Below are 19,258 nucleotides of genomic sequence, written 5' to 3'. Positions count from 1 at the left end.
CCGTAACCTGACATATTTACCCTGCTAATCCCATGACACTAGTGTCAATTTAGTATGGCCAATCAACCTAACCTGCACATCTTTGGACTGAGGGAGGAAACCAAAGCACCCAAAGGAAACCCACACAGGCGTGGGAAGAACTTCACACAGACTGTGACCAAGGTCAGAATTGAACCTGGGCCTCAAGCATTGTGAGGAAGCAGTGCTGACCACTGTGCCACCACGCCGCTCCAAACCAAGGAGCCTCTCCCCCAAACCGATCATCATCTCCAGTTCTTCATGCTCTGGCTTGGCAACATTCTGTAAACTGTATTCTGTAAACTGTGTGTGACTTTATACGCCCTTCTCTGATCAGAACCTTTCACACACCTGACAAAGGAACATCGTTTCCGAAAGCTTGTGAAATTACTATCAAATAAACTGGTTGGACTCTAACCTGGTGTTGTGAGACTTCTTACTTGGCAACATCGGCCAGAGATATGGGATTAGATTCTACATGTGTGATAACACCCAACTCCACCTCTCCCTCACATGCCTTAATTTTTCCACTGTGTTTATCCAATACTCAGTTCTGGAATTTTCTCCACAGACAGAAGGAAAAAAAGCATTGTCTTCAGCAGATACCACAAACTTCTCGACCTTCCTCCTGATTCCAATCACTTTGACCAAACTTTTGACCACTAGTCCTTCTTTGGCCCAAGGTCAGCTTTTCTTCAATTGTTTTAAAAGGGAAATACAAATGTAACTTGTTCGGTGCCAAATTCATTGAAGGCAACTCAATGCTTTAGTATAATACATTGCTCCAACATATGCTAACAAGGCTCCATTTGGTACCTTGTTACATCAATGTATGGCTACTGCAAAGTTATAGAATTCAGTTAACAAACATTCCCAGAGTTAATCAGGTTGGACCTTAGAGTACATGTTATATAGTAACGTACAGAAATTCAGCCTGGTGAGCACTCACAAAGTACTGCAAAACTGCCCAGCACAGTGTTTTGCTTTGCATAGTTGGGTTAATTTGATCAGATATTTGACAAGTTATTATCACTTGTGGAAGAGAGATACTGTTTAGGAACAGGTACAAATTTGCGTGTCCACTTTTATAAAACACAAGACAGGTGTACATGTGAACTATACTGCCTATTAGGAAGATAATTAAATAGGGAAGTCTCATATAACAGCACCATTTAATATCAATAAATGAAATTTATATACTTTATCTTCTCCAGATATTCATTGGTGTTCTGGTTTGTCATATTGGAAGGGCTAATGTGCAGCTTAAAGTCTGGTCCAAAGTACTCAAAGTAATCGTTGTATGGCAGTTCTGAAACACAAAGAATATTCCATTTACATTTATTTTTCCTTTTTATGCAAAATAAACCAATTGCCAACATAGAACATGTAAATCTAGTTTTATCACTATATTCATACTGGAATATTGTGTCCCACAAAGCTCATTACATTCACCTTGTGGATAAATAATTAAAAACAGATTGATATTAGATCAAAAGTATTTTGTAAATGTACTAAACTGGTCACTTCATACCTTCCTTTATAAATATTAAAACTAATACTAGTGTTGGGACCAGTCAGGTAAAAAGTACACTTCCAGTCCAGTCAGTAGTCTTCTATCCACTTCCCCCACTCCGCACCAGCCATTAAAGATCAAATTCAAACCTTTTTAGCATTTCAATATATACTCCATATTTTCCATGTAATAAAGTATTAATGTTTTAATGAGTCACTTCCATTCGAGCAAAAAGCCAAGTCAAATGTAAATTACCCTGTCAAAGGTAAATCCAAACTATTACCATAACTATTTTTAAAAAGCCGGTCTTCAGATAAACTTCTAATTCCAACAAGACTATTGCCAGACGTAAACATTTATAAATACAGGCTGATTGCAGGTTATCCCAGACTCATTTGTTGCTGCAATGCAAGTCCAAAATGCCAGCTCAAAAATTAATTTTCTCCAACAAGGTACTGCTCGAGAAGCAGGCAGTGGGGGGTAAAAGGATGAAGTTTTACAGTGAAAGTACTCTCGCACCTTAATGCTGGTTTTTAAAGATGACGCACATTCAAGGAGAGCATCTTTATTCCTCTATAGGACTGTACACAAGGAAAAAAAAAAATCGATGCTTTCTATTTCCAAGATCCCACTCCACACTTCCCCACAGTGGCTCCCCGAAGCCACCTCCATGCTTGCAATCACTGCAAGTTCCAGCTCTTGAACTAAGCTTCAAAACTGTACGCTTGGCCAGAAACCCATTACTTTGGTTGAAGACAAATTAATAGCAGCATTGAGTGAGTGGAGTGATGAGGGAACTCTAAGGCAGACAGTTGGAAACTGCAAATTTCAACTTATGTGATGGTTGCTGTCAGTGACCGGAGGCACTGAGGGGTAAGGTGAACACAATATAAATGATCCTTGAATTAGAAGGCTACTTTATTTCATGTATCTTCTGTTAAATTTCCCAGTGCCTTAAGCTGTCAATAACATGTTTCATTATCATATCACCAAATTAAAGTGATACTCAAGATGATTGACAAGCATATTATTATTGATGAGATACTCACTGAAGAGTATGAGATGCCAGCTCTATCCAAAACACTATCTTCATGGGATGGGGATGAATATTCAGTGCAAAATGCCTACTAACAAGTCGTAGCATAATTTACAAAAGCTTTGGCTTCAACAGCAACCAGTATTTTTAATTCTAATTTTGGTGTCCCCTGCTTAACCTTGTCTACCATGCTCCACTAACCCTCTCAGATCAGAGGCAACCAGAGGAGACCGATATGAAATCTCAGAGCCCTGGCCATCTGTTTCCTGCCACCTTGATGAAGGCTTGCTTATAAGCAGCAATATCTTACCATTTGGAATCTCAGAGTCCAAAGCTACAGATGTCTCATATGTCCAGCATCGAGCCACATTACGAATTGTGTATCCTCCACCTCCCAACATCAGTAAAGGTAAATTAAAGGTCTTCACAAATTCAACACACTTAGCATGTCCTGGTTAAAGAATAAGAACCAGCTTTAAAATGGTGCATTCAGTTATTTCCAAAACTCAACACACAATGAGAAAATTCTAACAATTAAAGGCCTTCAGGTTCAATATTATGTCTTAAATGTACAGAAACTATTATTCTTAGGAGAAGTAGCCAAATCTTGCAAGAGGAAAAATGATGAGGAAGAGTTTCTGTGTGAAGTGCAAAAAACATTAACAACTATATTGAATATTTATATAGTTCCTGAATGGGGCCTTCCAATACACATCTCGCTCCAGTCTTCAGCTGTTCTGCTCAGAGATGTTACGGAGACTGCCTTCATGCATGCATTCCGTAGCAGCTCTGGGTCAATGGAAATGAGTAATTGAAAGCTCTTAAGTATGCTCTCTGAAGCTCCATAATCCAATGACAACTCTTAATGGATATTTACATAGCAAAACAAGGCCAGATTCAGCAAAGTGCATTTACATCAGAAGAGTACAGGATTAAGATGAGTTGCAATTAGCCCCAATAACTGATATTCACAGTAAAGTAGGTTTTAAGTAAACAAGGTCCTATAGCATTGCATGTTATTCAAAATGATCCCAAACAATGGCTTGCTGCCTTCAGAGGATAACCAAAGCAACAAAATTGCAGAACTATCTAAGAAAAGTTACTCTTTTTACAAGCTCCTACACAAGTGGATTGTTATATCTCATGTAAATACACGTTCTGGTGTGTCACACAACTCTGGTCATTAAAAAACGAGACATTAGAACGCTATTGAAATGCTAGGTTAATGTTCCAGAACAACTAAGAATCACAAGGAGAGGGAGAAAACATTTATGTAGGGAAGGTCCAAAGTAATGCACAGGATCTTCACACAAACAAACAAAAAACAAAACACAAGCAACCACGAATCAAACATTACCATAGTAACTCAAGTATGCAGGCAGATACGTATATTAAAAACGATCATACCTTTAATAGTAAGGTTAAAGCAACCCAGTCTATCCCCAGACAAAGAATCAGCACCACACTGCAACGCAATGGCACTGGGCTGGTACATCTCCATCACCTTACATATAATCTAGTGAGGAAGAGAAAAGATTTTACTATATTGTACCGCGATTGGAGACAGCATGCTTGCAAACAATTTGTACACGTAATCTATAACATGCAAAAAATGGCAAAGAACATTCCATAGCCAAAAGCTTTGCTCAATTTTATTCCTGTACTTAATACAGACCACACAAATTCTCCTGGAATAACCATGACAAATTGGTTGTACTATAAAAAATACCTTTGGGAAAATTTTACTTACTATATAATAACAAAGAATACACTTACAGGCTTGAATATGGCCTCATATGATTCATCATCAATTCCATCTCGCAATGGGAAATTTACGGCGTAGTACTTGCCTTTACCTGCACCTATGTCCTGTACAGTAAAAGAAAGGCTCAAATCAGGTTCCTATAAATAGTGCATAACTAGAGTAACATTTTACATTTCTATTAATATACATGAAAATGCAATGATATCATAACTGTATCGTAATCCTAACTGATTTTTGTACAAATTTATTCCTTCTTTCACTCTGGTCATCCAGATGCTTATTTATCAAGACCAAAATGCCTTCCAGCTTTATCTAGCTACAGTCGAACTTTCAGCAAATTATGTATTTGAACCTTGTTCTCAGTCACATCTCAATAATTCTCTTTTGAATGTACACTTCAATGTTTTTTCATACTTCCTGACTCCTCAGATTCTGACGCAGTCCATGTCTGTATGCAGCACGATCTGAACAATATTCAGACTGAGGATAAGTGACAAGTAACCTCCATGCGTAATATCAGAGCCTGAACATTCTGAGCACATAACTCATCTCCTGACTCCCCAAAGCCTGTCCACCAACTACAAGATACAAGTCAGGAGTGTGATGGAATACTTTGCACTTGCCTGAATGAATGCAGCTCCAGCGACACTCAAGCTCAACACCATCCAAGACAAAGCAGCCCCACTTGATGGGGTTACATCCAACTTAAACATTCATCCCTCCACCACCAGTGAATAGTATATACCATTTACAAGTTACAATGCAACAACTCCAAGGTTCTTTCCGCAGCACCTGCCAAATCTACAACTCTTGCCAGCCGAAAGAACAAAGGCAAAGGCACATGGGAACATCATTTTCGTCAAGATCTCCTCCAAGTCACACGTTGATCTGTAAACCGCTGTACTTTCACTGTTGCTGGATCAAAATGCTGGAACTCCCTTCCTAACAGCACTATCGACACCACATGGACTGCAGAGGTTCAAGGATAGTAAGAAGTCTTACAACGCCAGGTTGAAGTCCAACAGATTTATTTGGCAGCACAAACTTTTGGAGTTTTTCAGCACCCTGAAAGCTTTTGCTACCAAATAAACCTGTTGGACTTTAACCTGGTGTTGAGAGTTCTTACTATCCTTACCCTCAATCCAACGCTGGCATCTCCACATCAGGGGTTCAAGGAGGCAGCTCATCACCATGTTCACAAAGACAATCAGGATTAAGCAATAAATGCTAGCCTTGCCAACGAACTTCACATCACATGAAAAATGGACTTATCTGCACATTACATTTGCATTGCATCTTCTATCTGTCATTCATTCTATTAATGTTTGCAGTACTCTTTTGCTGTTTGTCAAACCCACTGCTTTGTCAGCTGAGTTTGACATTATGCACCATGGACCCAAGCAACCACGTCTAAATATTCCTGTTTGCAGCAGGCAACTATCTACTGGTCAGTTAAGGAACCATTGCTTCTCACAACAGAGATCAGTTACAAAGGTACCTCATAAAACATTAAGCATTCCAGCTATTTTAGGCAACTCAGTGTGCTCCTTGCATCTAAGTAAATGCATTTTTCTTTCTTATTTGATCGTCTACAACTACATTCAATAGCTCTGATTGTTAAAGGTGCAGGCTGGAAATAGTAAATTAACAGTGAGGACAATTTCCTACTCTTCTAAAATGCTCCAAGATATTCTGACACTTCCGTGGCAACACCATTTGAGGAACAGAGGAATCATTAAAGAAAACAAGAGAACATAAGAACATAGAGACTGTGTATACTCATTGTGTAAATCATGAGAGACATTCAATACGTAAGAGCCCCCAACAGGCATTTTAGCATGAACAGATGGGTTAACGCCACTTTTCTTGAAGTCATAAATATTGTAATTGTTTATTAAATCTCTAATTGTGCGAGTAACTAGTTTTATATTTGTAATAATTCTGATTATTAATTCAAATTGAGAGAACAAACAAATCCAAAATTAACATTTAATAGCACAAATAAAATTGCTTGCTTTTATTTGTCTTCTGCTGATGAATGTACTAACCAATAAAACCAAGTGCATGTTTGTTCTTTGAAGTTTTAAAGTTCCAGTTTATCTATTACTGAAGTGGGAGGGAGAAAATGTCAATATCAATGTACCCACCTTTGGGCATTTTCTTAAAAGTCTAGACAGCAACTGGAGGGTGTCAGATCCACCCTCCAGTTGCTAATATTTGCAAAACTGATAATTTCTCTATGCACAATCACTCCAAATCTTGCTCCAGCACACTTTTCTTCCAACTTCCACAACTTGAAACAATTACATGTGTAATAATAAGTGTGAGGTGGTCCACTTTGGTAGGAAGAATGGTAGGAAGGACTATTACTTACGTGGCGAAAAACTGCAGCAGGCGACGGTGCAGAGGGACCTCGGGGTCCTTGTGCATGAATCGCAAAAACCCAGCTTGCAGGTGCAGCAGGTGGTCAGGAAGGCGAATGGGATGCTGGCCTTCATAGCGAGGGGGATTGAATATAAAAGTAGGGAGGTCTTGCTGCAGCTGTATAGGGCATTGGTGAGGCCGCAGCTGGAGTACTGTGTGCAGTTTTGGGCGCCGCACCTGCGCAAGGATATTTTGGCCCTGGAGGGAGTGCAGAGGAGGTTTACTAGGCTGATACCGGAGTTGAGGGGATTGAGCTATGAGGAGAGGCTGAATAAACTAGGCTTGTACTCGTTAGAGTTTAGAAGAATGAGGGGAGATCTCATTGAGACGTATAAGATGATGAATGGGATGGATAGGATAGAGGTGGAGAGACTCTTCCCACTCAAAAAAGACAGTAGGACTAGGGGGCACAGCCTCAAGATAAAGGGGAGGCGGTTTAGAACGGAGTTGAGGAGGAACTTCTTCACTCAAAGGGTGGTGAATCTCTGGAATTCTCTGCCCGTTGAAGTGGTGGAGGCTGCCTCGCTAAATATTTTTAAGAAGCGGGTTGATGGGTTTTTGATAAGAGAAGGGATTAAGGGTTATGGGGAGAGGGCGGGAAAGTGGAACTGAGCCACGACAGATCAGCCATGATCTTATTGAATGGCGGGGCAGGCTCGAAGGGCTAGATGGCCTACTCCTGCTCCTATTTCTTATGTTCTTATGTTCTTACATGTCATACTTCATCCTCTGAGTTAAGTATCACCACTACCCACTCAGCTCCATGCAGCCCTACTCTGTCACATAATTTTGCATGTTTAATTTTGCACATTTTGAAAAAGGCCCTTTATTTTACCTTTGTCCCCAGGAAGCAAACAATGCTGGCAAGGCCGCACTGACTTCCCAACCTAGTTGCCCAGAGATGGTGCTGCGCATACTTGCCTTAGATTACCAAATCCTTACAGTGATGGAGCCCTTGAATAATGTTCAATCAGAATCAGAAGATTTTGATAAAGCAATAATGAAGGAATGGCAATATACCTCCAAATAAGGATGGCAGGTGACTGAGGTGATTTTCAACAACAGTGCTGGTTATCAGTTACAAAGCAGGAAAGTGCTGTCTTAAGGTCATGTGAAGAGTTGCTGCGTGGCACCATGTAGATCATATATACACCAGCCACAATATTTCCATTATCATCTGGTCTTTTCTTCTATTCCATTTTCATTCTAATTTTTCTCCATTTACCTATCTATTGCAATGCTCGTGACTGTTTGGTTAACCATGTGTTTCTCAAATGCTTCCCTATTCTTTGCACTCTTAGTGACAATCTTACATCCCGATCCCCTAACCAGAGGGAAAGTTGGTTCATCCCTTCATTCATTCATCCCTTCAAAACCATACAGTCTCCTCCTGGTCTCCTATTAACACAGCTGCAGTTTCTCGGTTCCCTCCTGTAAATTCTCTGGCATAAAAACACCTGCTGTGAAAAATACTTCTTACCCGCAGGTCTCCTGTTCCAGGGAAATATTCACCATACTTATGAAATGAAACAGTCATCACCCTGTCTGTTGTATAAAAAGCCTCTTCAACTCCATCACCATGGTGAATATCAATATCGATGTACAGTACTCTCTGGTGATACCTTAAAGGCAGAAAAATAGTAATTCAAATTAATTTGATATGAAACGCAAAATTTAACCTAAGGCTTAAAAAAAGCTTAGTGTCTTAATGTCTCTGCTGTTAAAGCAACTGCATAATTGTAAAGACCGAGTTCCATTCTCAGTATTCATTGTTGTGACAGATCTTGGGATGGGGACAGAATTTAATCCATGTTAGCATTCTTGATTACCATTCAGGTGAAAGCAGAGAGTGGACAGTTAGTGAGGGGTGGGTGCAAAGATGGGTAGGGGGAAGAAGGCAAAGAAATCCCAAGTTTAATACAAAGATATCTAAAAGTGCTCTCATGCAGTTAGAACTCTACAATGCGTATAAAATGCTTACTTCAGTAATTCGAGAATGGCCAAGACAATGTCATTCACGTAACAAAAGCCGGATGCCTCTGATTTCTTTGCATGGTGAAGTCCACCGGCCCAGTTGACAGCAATATCCGTTTGCTGTTTGTTCAATTTAACAGCTCCAGCTGTAGAAAGTTATAATTTATATTTATTCACGCTATATTCCACACTTTTGGAGACATACATTTAAAAGACTTGTAATGATTGCAATTTATTTTACCAGTTTTAATGCAATGCACAGGTATTTAACCAAGATGCTCACAGAATTGTTGCAGTGCAAAAGGAGGCCATTCTGCCCATCATGTCTGCCCCAGTTCTCCAAATGAACATTTCACCCAGTGCCATTCTCCTTGTAACCCTACAGTTTGTTTTTTTCCAAATAATCACCTAATTGCCACTTAGCTGTCTTGATTAAACCTGCCTCCAGCACACTCTCAGTCAGCCTCTCAACACGTGTGTAAAAGATTCCCCGCAATATCACTTTTGCTACTTCTGTAGGATTGAGGATTGGTTGTCTAACAGGAAGCAGAGAGTTGGAATCAACGGGTGCTTTTCTGGTTGGCGGTTGGTGACTAGTGGAGTGTCGCAGGGACTGGTGCTGGGGCCTCAACTGTTTACCATTTACAATGATGATCTGGAAGAGGGGGCTCAGTGTAGGGTAACGAAATTTGATGATGACACGAAGATGAGTGGAAAAGCAAATTGCGTGGAAGGTGCAGAAAGTCTGCAGAGAGATCTGGATAGGCTCAGTGAGTGGGCGAGGACCTGGCAGATGAAGTATAACATTAGCAAATGTGAGGTTATCCACTTTGGCAGAAATAATAGTAGGAGGGATTATTATTTAAAGGGCGAAAAGCTGCAGCATACTATAGTGCAGAAGGACCTGGGGGTCCTTGTGCACAAACTGCAAAAACCCAGTCTGCAGGTGCAGCAGGTGATCAAGAAGGTGAGTGGAATGTTGGCCTTTATAGCGAGGGGCATAGAATATAAAAGCAGGGAGGTCTTGCTGCAACCGTACAGGGTACTGGTGAGGCCGCGACTGAAGTACTGTGTGCAGTTTTGGTCCCCGCATTTGAGAAAGGATATATTGGCCTTGGAGGGAGTACAAAGAAAGTTCACCAGGCTGATACCAGAGATGAGGGGGTTAGCTTATGAAGAGAGATTGAATAGATTGGGTCTGTACTCGTTAGAGTTTAGAAGGCTGAGGGAGGATCTGATAGAGACTTACAAGATAATGAAGGAGCTAGATAGGGTAGAGGTAGAGAGATTCTTCCTGCTTAGAAAGGATAGCAGGACTAGAGGGCACAGCCTCAAAATAAGGGGGGGGGGGGGGGGGAACTTTAGAACGGAGTTGAGGAGGAACTTCTTCACTCAAAGGGTGGTGAATCTCTGGAATTCTCTACCCGTTGAAGTGGTGGAGGCTACCTCGCTGAATATATTTAAATCACGGGTAGATAGATTTCTGATAGACAAGGGAATTAACGGTTTTGGGGAGAAAGCGGGAAAGTGGAACTGATCCACTCCAGATCAGCCATGATCTTATTAAATGGCGGGGCAGGCTCAAAGGGCTAGATGGCTTACTCCTGCTCCTATTTCTTGCGTTGTCATTTACTTTAATTGGTCCCCTCTCATTCTCAATCTTTCATGAAAGCGAACAGCTTCTCCCTACCTACTTTGTCCAGGCCCCTCGTGATTTTGAATACTTTGATCAAATCTCCTCTTAGCTGCCTTTTCTCCATGGAAAATAGTCCCAAATTCTCCAAACTTCCTATCTGTAGTTCCTCATCCTTGGAACGATTTTTGTGAATCTTTGCTGCACGCTCTCCAATGCTTCTACATCCTTCCTAAAATTCAGCACCAGAACTGTATGGAATACTCCAGTGAGGTCTATCTAGTAACATATACAAGTTTAACAGAACCCCCTGGCCCTGTACTCTATGCCCCTAATAATAAAGCTCCAGACACTATATACTTTATTAACTGCTCTATCAATCTGCTCTGCCACCTTTAATGCCCAATGCACATATGCACCCAGGTCCCTCTCTTCTGTAAACCCTCTTTTGTGCAGTACCCTCATTTTATACAGTCTCTCCGTGTTGTTCCTCCAAAAATGCATAATCTATTTCTCCATATTGTACTTCATCTGTCACCAATCCATCGATTGTCTACGTCCTTTAGAAATTCTACAGTTTACCAGATATCCAAGTTTTGTATTAACTGCAAATTTCAAAATTGTTCCTTGTTCACAAAAGGTCTAGATGATTAACATATATCAGAGAAAGCAAAGGTCCCTGTACCAACCTCTGGGGAACTCCACTGCAAACATTCCCACAACCCGGGAAACACCCATTAACCACTAATCTGTTTCCTGTCACTCAATCAATTATGTACCCACATTGCTACTATCCTTTTTATTCCATGAGCTGTAACTTCTCTCAAGTTTACTGTGTGGCACTGTATCAAATGCCCTTCAAAAGACCACATACATCACATCAACAGCATTACCCTCACCAACTCTCTGCTGGAGCTCCCAACAAGTTCATAAAACACAATTTTTCCTGGAGAAGGAACCTTGCTGGCTCTCAATTATTAACCCACATTTGTCCATGTAACTATTTTGTATTTGTAGTTTCTCAAAATTCTAGAATGTAGTTTCCAGAAATTTTCGCACCAAAGTTAAACTGACAGGTCTGTAGTTGTTGGGCTTATCCTCACACCCTTTTTTAAACAAGGGCGTAATGTTTGCAACTCTCCAGTCCTTTGGCACCACCCCTCAGTTTAAGGCTGAAAGATTATGGCCTCTGCAATTTCTGCTAACTTCCCTCAGTATCCTTGAATGTATCTCGTCTGGACCAGGTGCCTTATCCACTTTAAATACAGACAGCGTATTCATTATCTCTATCAATTTTACACCCTTCTAGTGATTGACTTTCATCCTCTTTCACCGTAGTCTGGGTAGCATCATCTTCCTTAGTAAAGGCAGATGCAAAGTATTCAGCTTTCTTAACTAAAATCAAAACTTATGTAACTCCCAAATGCTGAAGTTACAGAAATAATTGAATCAAAAAAATTTCAAGGATAATGTCGTCATGTCATCAAGGAGCTCTGACTGTGAAAATTCTCTCAGCTGAATCATTTGTTGGAACCAGAAGAAATGATAAGCAGGAAAATACATGTTTTGCATTGAGTTAGCCTACATCAGCTGAGCTAAGAGTTTAGACTCTACAATTAGTCTTTGTGGGGATGAAGAAAAGAAAGAGGGATGAATGCAGAATCATTGGCAAGTTTCCAGCATTAGATCGTTACGAACCAACCACTTCGGGGAGCACAAAAACAACAGTGGGATGAGGACTGAGATCAGCTTTGATTTCAAACTACATGAGAATGGCCTGCATTTCTGGCAAGCAATAAATAACACACCGTGGCACCTGCGGAACTGGGCACAGAGGAAGGTAATACTTTCAAAAACAGGAAAAAAAACTGGCATTGGGAAACAATTCAGCCCCCACTGCTATCCAATGAAACTGGTTTTCCATGCTATGTTTCATAAAGTTAAAATACTGTTTGAGAAAAATTTAGGTGAATAACTAAATTAATGTCTTAAGGAATTTCTGGAAAACTGGCAATAAAAAACTGCAAACAATGCTTTCGGGTTCATTGCTAGAGAAACAGAATTGGGAAGCAGATAAATTATATTTAAATTGGTAGTCCACATTCTATGGACAGTTCCAGCCTCAACATTACAAAAAGGATTTGGGGCATTGGAGAAATGCAAAAGAGATCAACAAGGATATTAACAGAACTGAGATGTTATACAAATCCGGAGAGACTGAACAGGCAGGGGCTTGTTTCTCTAGAACGGAGAAACATTACGTACGGGTGACTTGACACAAGATTTTTTTTAATAGGCAGGGATTTTTATAGGACAAACATCATGTGAAGAAAAGCAGATGTGTACAAGATGGAGAAACAAGTAGATTGAAATGCTGCTAGAAGCAGATGAAGGGTGAGAGGCTGCAAACATGGAGCGTAAGACCTGGCATAGATTAGGTAGGCCAAATGGCCTGTTTGTGGGTTGTAAGTTTGATGCAGCATCACTTACCAACTGATCCTCCAGTTGAGAGCTGGCAGAATTCAAACAGTCCATCAAACACAGGGCAATCTTCACCCACGTTAACTAACAAAAAGAACAAGCTTTAAAATACAATTTTACAAAAAAAAAGAGATAACGAAAGATTACATTATTGCTCAGTGCAATTAGATAACCGGACAAAATATCCTCCCAAAGTCAATTCCATGAATTGCTACTAGTTTCCTGTTATTCTATTAACATAGCCTTTATCTCATTTTTTGTCAAAGTTTGTTAGCAGCTCATATCACATTGAGCTCTGGAAGTACCAGCACCCATGTACATTTTACCCAATAAAACCCTTTGCCTGATGTTCCCCAATAGTTCAATGAATGGGTAAAAAAATGAGCTGGGTGCAGCACTAAGCCAGGCAGGGTAGAAAAATCCTACATTTAATTCTCGACCTGCGCTGTTAGACCTCAGTAAGAAGTCTCACAACACCAGATTAAAATCCAACAGGAGTGACACTCTGAAAGCTTGTGCTACCTAATAAACCTGTTGGATTTTAACCTGGTGTTGAGAGACTTCTTATTGTGCTTACCCCAGTCCAACGCCAGCATCGCCACATCATAGCTGTTAGATCTCAGTCAGTGCAAGTTTTGAGAAACCATAATTGGTCTGGGCACCCCCTAGCTAAGGAGGGGGAAAAAAAAGGTAAAATGGGGTGATTCCTCAATCCCCATGCTAGTCAATAAATCCCACTGTTTTGTGGAGAACTTGTAGGTGAAGACAAGATTGATCAAATTGCTAGTTCTCACTTGCTCCACTCCAATGCTCAAATATAAAACTGAGGTATGGAATCAAATTTCAATAGTTAAAGGAAGAGATCTGAGTTTTAATAACTTTTTGACAAGCAGTCTTCCTTCATAACCAAAAGAATACTCATTAATCTGAAACATTAGCTCTTTCTCTCTACACAGATGCTGCATGACCTGATTATTTCCAGCATTTTTGCTTTTATTTCAGATTCCCAGCATCCACGGTACTTTACTCTCATTCCTGAAAGGTCTGATTTTAATTTGTAGGTGATGTCTCCTAGTCTTCAAATCCCCAATCAGAAATATATTTTCTCTCTTTACCTTACCAAATCTCCTTCATATCTTAAAAACTTTGATGAAACCATTGAATATTCTAAATTCCAGGGAATGTAATCCAAGAGACTTGAGTGTCCTTGGTTTGCAGGTGCAGGAGGTAATTAAGGCAGCAAATGGAATTTTGTCCTTCATTGCTAGAGGGAAGGAGTTTAAAAACAGGGAAGTTATGTTGCAGCTGTATAAGGTGCTGGTGAGGCCACACCTGCAGTACTGTGTACAGTTTTGGTCTCCTTACCTGAGAAAGGATATACTGGCACTGGAAGGGGTGCAGATAAGATTCACTAGGTTGATTCCAGAGTCGAGAGGGTTGGCTTATGAGGAGAGACTGAGGCTATACTCACTGGAATTCAGAAGAATGAGGGGAGATCTTATGGAAACATATGAGATTATGAAGGGAATAGATAAGATAGAAGCAGGGAAGTTGTTTCCACTGGCGGGTGAAACTAGAACTAGGGGGTATAGCCTCAAAATAAGGGGAAGCAGATTTAGGACTGAGTTGAGGAGGAACTTCTTCGCACAAAGGGTTGTGAATCTGTGGAATTTCCTGCCCAGTGAAGCAGTTCAGGCTACCTCATTGAATGTTTTTAAGGCAAGGAAAGATAAATTTTTGAACAGAAAAGGAATTAAGGATTATGGTGAGCGGGCAGGTAAGTGAAGCTGAGTCCACAAAAAGATCGTCTATGATCTTATTGAATGACAGAACAGGCTCAAGGTGCCAGATGGCCTTCTCCTGCTCCTAGTTCTTACGTTCTCGTATGTTCCAGCTGCGTTGTCAGTTTCAATTTCATTTGAAACTTCCATTATCCACTGAGCAACAAAGTCTGCGCTCTACATAAAACATTGAGAGGATCTGAAATACAAAGATGCGCTTGGGTATTTTGTTCCATCAAATCTTTATTCGTGGAAGTCACTATTTAATTATCCCAGCAGTTCAATGCTTATCTGGGGAGAGGAAGAATGTAAACATTGCACATTAGTCCAACAGCTTTCTAAAATATAAGTCTTTTGGTGATACCTTTAGCCATGTACAACTGATAGTTAAGAGAAGTGAGAGTAACCAGTGGACCAAAAACAACATGCACTGAATTTTTACGCAGAAAACGGGTAACAAAACTTCATGGTTGAATAAATTAACAAGATCATTCACAGAAATTCTGCCCACCAGCACATGCAGAACGTTAAAACTTTGCCATCTATTTTATTTTGTCACTTTGTCTCTCCCGCTCTTCACTATAACCCAGGCCTTCCCTTTTAATCTCTTTTCCCCTCCTTTCTCTGCCTCTGATTAAACCATTGTCTAACATTAACACGATCTTTCCACAAATGCTGCCCAACCTAAGTACTTCTAGTATATTTTAATTCAAAAATAGCGACCTACATCTCTGCATCTGCTTGCTGTATTCAGACATGTTGTCTGGACGGATGGACCGCAGAAACTTGATGTAATCATCACTGTGGTATTTCGTCATTTCTTCAGCTGAAGCTTTGTGTGGGCGCTTTGGAAGAAAGAAATGGAAATCTTTACATTTCAAACTTCTTGGACTGATAGCTACAGAAATAAATAGAATGCAAAACATTAGATGTATGTTTACGATGGAGAAATTCAGCATGTTGATGTGGGCGTCGCATGCAAAACCATCATTTATACCCCACCCCCAAGTACTCTTGAGAATGCATTGGTGGGTGATCTTCTTGAAATGAAGGTATTCCCGTAAACCATCAGGAGGCTCCAGCATTCTGACCAAAAGACACTGAAAGAACAGTGAAATACATCCACATCAGGATCACATGTCACTAAGTGAAGATGATATGACTGCTATCTGAGGGGGTAAAGGTGTGGGCTTGTAAAATGCTGCCAAAGAGGAATGGGCGATTTGCTGGGCTTTCTGTAGATAGTACACACAGCGACACAGTGCACTAATAGTGGAGGGTGTTGATGATTAAACCAGTGGATTGAGCAAGAACATCAGCATTGCTTCCTTGAAGAGGCAGTATAGGAAGGCGAGCCATCAATCACAGAACACCCAGCCTGACCTATTCTTGCAAATGTGACATTTATGTGATCTGTCCAGGTCAGTTTCTGGTCAAAGGTAGCCCACAGGGTGTTGATAGTGTGCGAGAGAGTAATTGTAACACTATTGAATGTTAAGACGAGGAGCTTCTGCTTTCTCTTGGAAATGCTCATTGTCAGAGACTTGTTTGGCTCAAATTTACTTGCCATTCTTCAGCCCAAGCTGCAGATAGGCACAGACTACTTCATTATGAGTTGAGAACGGAACAGGCATTTCTGAGTTTATATAGAATCCTTCAGTGCAAGAGGCAGCCATTCGAGTCTGCACCAATCATAATTCCACTGAGGACCTAGCACCATAACCCCATGCATACCCTAGCTAGTCTCCCTGACACTAAGGGGCAATTTAGCATGGCCAATCCTCCTACCCGCACATTTTTGGACTGTGGGAGGAAACCGGAGTACCTGGAGGAAACCCACGCACACACAGGGAGAATTTGTGAACTCCACACAGATAGTGACTCAAACCAGGAATCAAATGGGGTTCCTGGCGCTGTGAGACAGCAGTGCTAACCACTGTGCCTGTGTCATAATGCCACCCTACGACAATTCCCCCCCCACACTCTTTTGTCTCCTTAAAGCCTTCCTCTGACCTAGCTGATGCACAATGAGTTAATTAATATAATTGATGCCCTGGTTCATTTCTTAGTTAAAACGTCTCTAATCTTGTAAGAGTCACAACATCTATCTCATCAGCTCCTTCTTTTGTCCCTCTTTGACCCTATGCTTGTCTCCCCCTCTCTGTATACTTTGTTCTTACTTCTGGATGTGTAATTTTTCTCTAACCCACTCCCTTTGTGTTGCTCTCTCCCTACCTGTCACCTTCCTGCTCATCTGTTACCTCAGGAAACAGCATGGTTCAGTGGTACCTGAGACAGGTATACACACCGTTAGTGATGGAGTCTGAATACCAATCACTCAGGATGTATCTGGCTAGAAGCCCATAGAAAGCCAATTCTAAAACTGCTTCCAGGCAGTGAGGACAGTCCCCACTCTGGTTCAATGGGCCCACATGAGTTTGTGCCTCATAGCCTGAGATTTAATTTCATCTCTGTTAACTTAAATATCCAAAAACACTGTAACAAGCACATTCTGCACCCTGCTAAATTAACAAATTTACCTGTTTTCTGCTCAAAAAGAGCTGGTTGTAAATTGTCTTCTGCAGATAAATGTCATCTACATCGCAAATATTTGATATTTTGTTTAACTGGTATGTTGAAAGCCCACAACATGGGCAAATATTGACTTATATCAGAGCGGATATATCGGGGGGAAGGTTAAACCAATCACGATTATGAGAGAGTGATTTCTGCTCAATTCAATGGATTTTTCAGGAAATTGTATTTAGCTTTTGCACGAGCAACAGTTGCTCATTCGTTTTCTGCATTGTTGACAGAACGGTAAAGATGCTTTTGCTGATTTAAACTTGAAATAGAAAGCGGAGATGGTGGTGAATTGACAGATTGTATTTCACAACTATAATGTTTCATGTTAGATATTAACTCATTCCCAATTGACATGGTATTTTCAGCTACAGGCTTGCTTGTTATTTAATAGATCTGAGTATGTGTATATTTCTTACAATGAGGTAAATATATTGCAAATTGTCCATTGAGATTGGCCGGAACGATTCGAAATCCTTTGGTTTGTTGCCGGTATCAGTGATGAGTTTCCCCAGTACTGCTGGCGTGTGTTGGTTTTCATTGAAATGTTGAATATTTCAATTGTTAACGTGTTATTTTTAAAAGGACGATTTCATTTTTGTGGCAACTAAAGTGATTGCAATCCACATTAGGGAATGTAGTATTAACAGCCCATTCAGAAATACTATTTCAATGCTGCAACTGGAACACCTTTAACAAAAATAAACATTGCTATGTGGAAATTGGCTGTCTTGCTCCCAACATTACAGCAGCAGTGACCAACAGTTCTTCATCGGCTTTGAAATTTCCAGTGGTCATGAAAGGTTCCAAACAAATGCAACTCTTTCATTTTGTATTTACTTAGCTGCTCTCTGAAACGGCCCAGGAGGCCACTGCGTAGAACAGTTACACACTGTTCAGGAAGAGAGTCCGCTCCCACCTTCTTGGGGATGGACAATGAATGTCAGCATGTCCATCAATAACCACACCCCAAAAATGACCAAATAACCATATGTTCATTCTGAAATGAGAGGGGACTTTCATTTGTGTGACAGTAAATTTAACAAAAACTCTTGAATTTTCATCTGAAAACTGATGGTGAATTATTGAGGTTTATGAAGGAAATAACAAGTTAAATGGTGAGCTAACCAATAAGTTGCTATTCACTCAGCTTTGCATTTTGCTCCGATCCATTAAATTTCAACTGATGTTGCAAACCTCTCGACTAAGATCTTAACCATATTGCACACAAGCAAATTTAACATTTGAGCAATTGATTCAGCTGTAAAAAACTGGGTATGCAGAGGAAGTTTTGTCTCCTTGAAGAATGCCGTGTTCCTGAGAAGGTTGGGAACAACTGCTTGAGAGAATGCATCAACAGCATGAAAGACACCATTGTAAATTCATCTCCTCCATTCGCTCTCTCACTTTACTCTCACCTGCAGTAAAAATCTCATTGTCAACACCGCACTTCAAACCCTGGCTGTCACAAGTTATCTAGCCTTATAATTATTCATATGTAGAGCTATGGTTTTGGGTTAACTGTCAGTCATTATTGTTTCCAGGGAGAGAGTCAAGTGCAGGGTTTGGGGAAAGCTCAAACTGATTTAGCTCTGTAAGGCCAAGCAACACTAAGACAGGGAACAAACTAGAAAGCAACAAGGCTCCTGAAGGAAGATTAGGAGAATGCACCAGTTGTTACAGATTCCATTTTGTGAATTATAACCTTAGGATAAATGGATTTACAGTAATCACCAAGAGAACAAGGAGGAGACAGAGAATTGATGACCTGAATACAATGAGAAGCTGATACAAGCAGATTTGATACTAACTTTTAGAAGGTGATCATATCAAATCAAAGTGAAGAAAATATCTTTTACCACCTGGGAAACAGACAGGGGAGTGGGACTAATTGATTAGAAGAGCCAGCATAGTCACAAGGGGACTAATAGCCTTCTGTGTCATACCATTCTATCATTCATAACTCACCAGAACTGGAGGAAAAAGAAAGCGTATCTAGTTTTCATCACAGCTGCTACATGCTCCAAAAGACCAAAGTAGGACATTCAGA

At 40.5% G+C, this 19,258-nt stretch overlaps 1 protein-coding gene across 1 annotated transcript in view; it reads right to left on the bottom strand.

The window, feature by feature from the left end:
• hdac1 (histone deacetylase 1) overlaps nucleotides 1–19,258 on the bottom strand; it is a 42,205-nt gene that overhangs the window by 9,725 nt on the left and 13,222 nt on the right. Inside the window, exons 3-10 of the mRNA XM_080211282.1 lie at nucleotides 15,353–15,470; nucleotides 12,854–12,928; nucleotides 8,738–8,876; nucleotides 8,237–8,378; nucleotides 4,344–4,436; nucleotides 3,975–4,083; nucleotides 2,878–3,018; nucleotides 1,219–1,327 (exon numbers count right to left, since the gene is read on the bottom strand). Coding sequence (XP_080067408.1) covers nucleotides 1,219–1,327; nucleotides 2,878–3,018; nucleotides 3,975–4,083; nucleotides 4,344–4,436; nucleotides 8,237–8,378; nucleotides 8,738–8,876; nucleotides 12,854–12,928; nucleotides 15,353–15,470 — 926 coding nt within the window. The remainder of the gene's footprint in view (nucleotides 1–1,218; nucleotides 1,328–2,877; nucleotides 3,019–3,974; nucleotides 4,084–4,343; nucleotides 4,437–8,236; nucleotides 8,379–8,737; nucleotides 8,877–12,853; nucleotides 12,929–15,352; nucleotides 15,471–19,258) is intronic.

The sequence above is a fragment of the Carcharhinus amblyrhynchos genome, chromosome 24 (assembly GCF_965287045.1).
Source record: "Carcharhinus amblyrhynchos chromosome 24, sCarAmb.v2.hapA, whole genome shotgun sequence".
Taxonomy (NCBI): Eukaryota; Metazoa; Chordata; class Chondrichthyes; order Carcharhiniformes; family Carcharhinidae; genus Carcharhinus; species Carcharhinus amblyrhynchos.
Note: the sequence above shows the minus strand (reverse complement) of the source record. Positions and strands in the feature narration are given on the sequence as shown.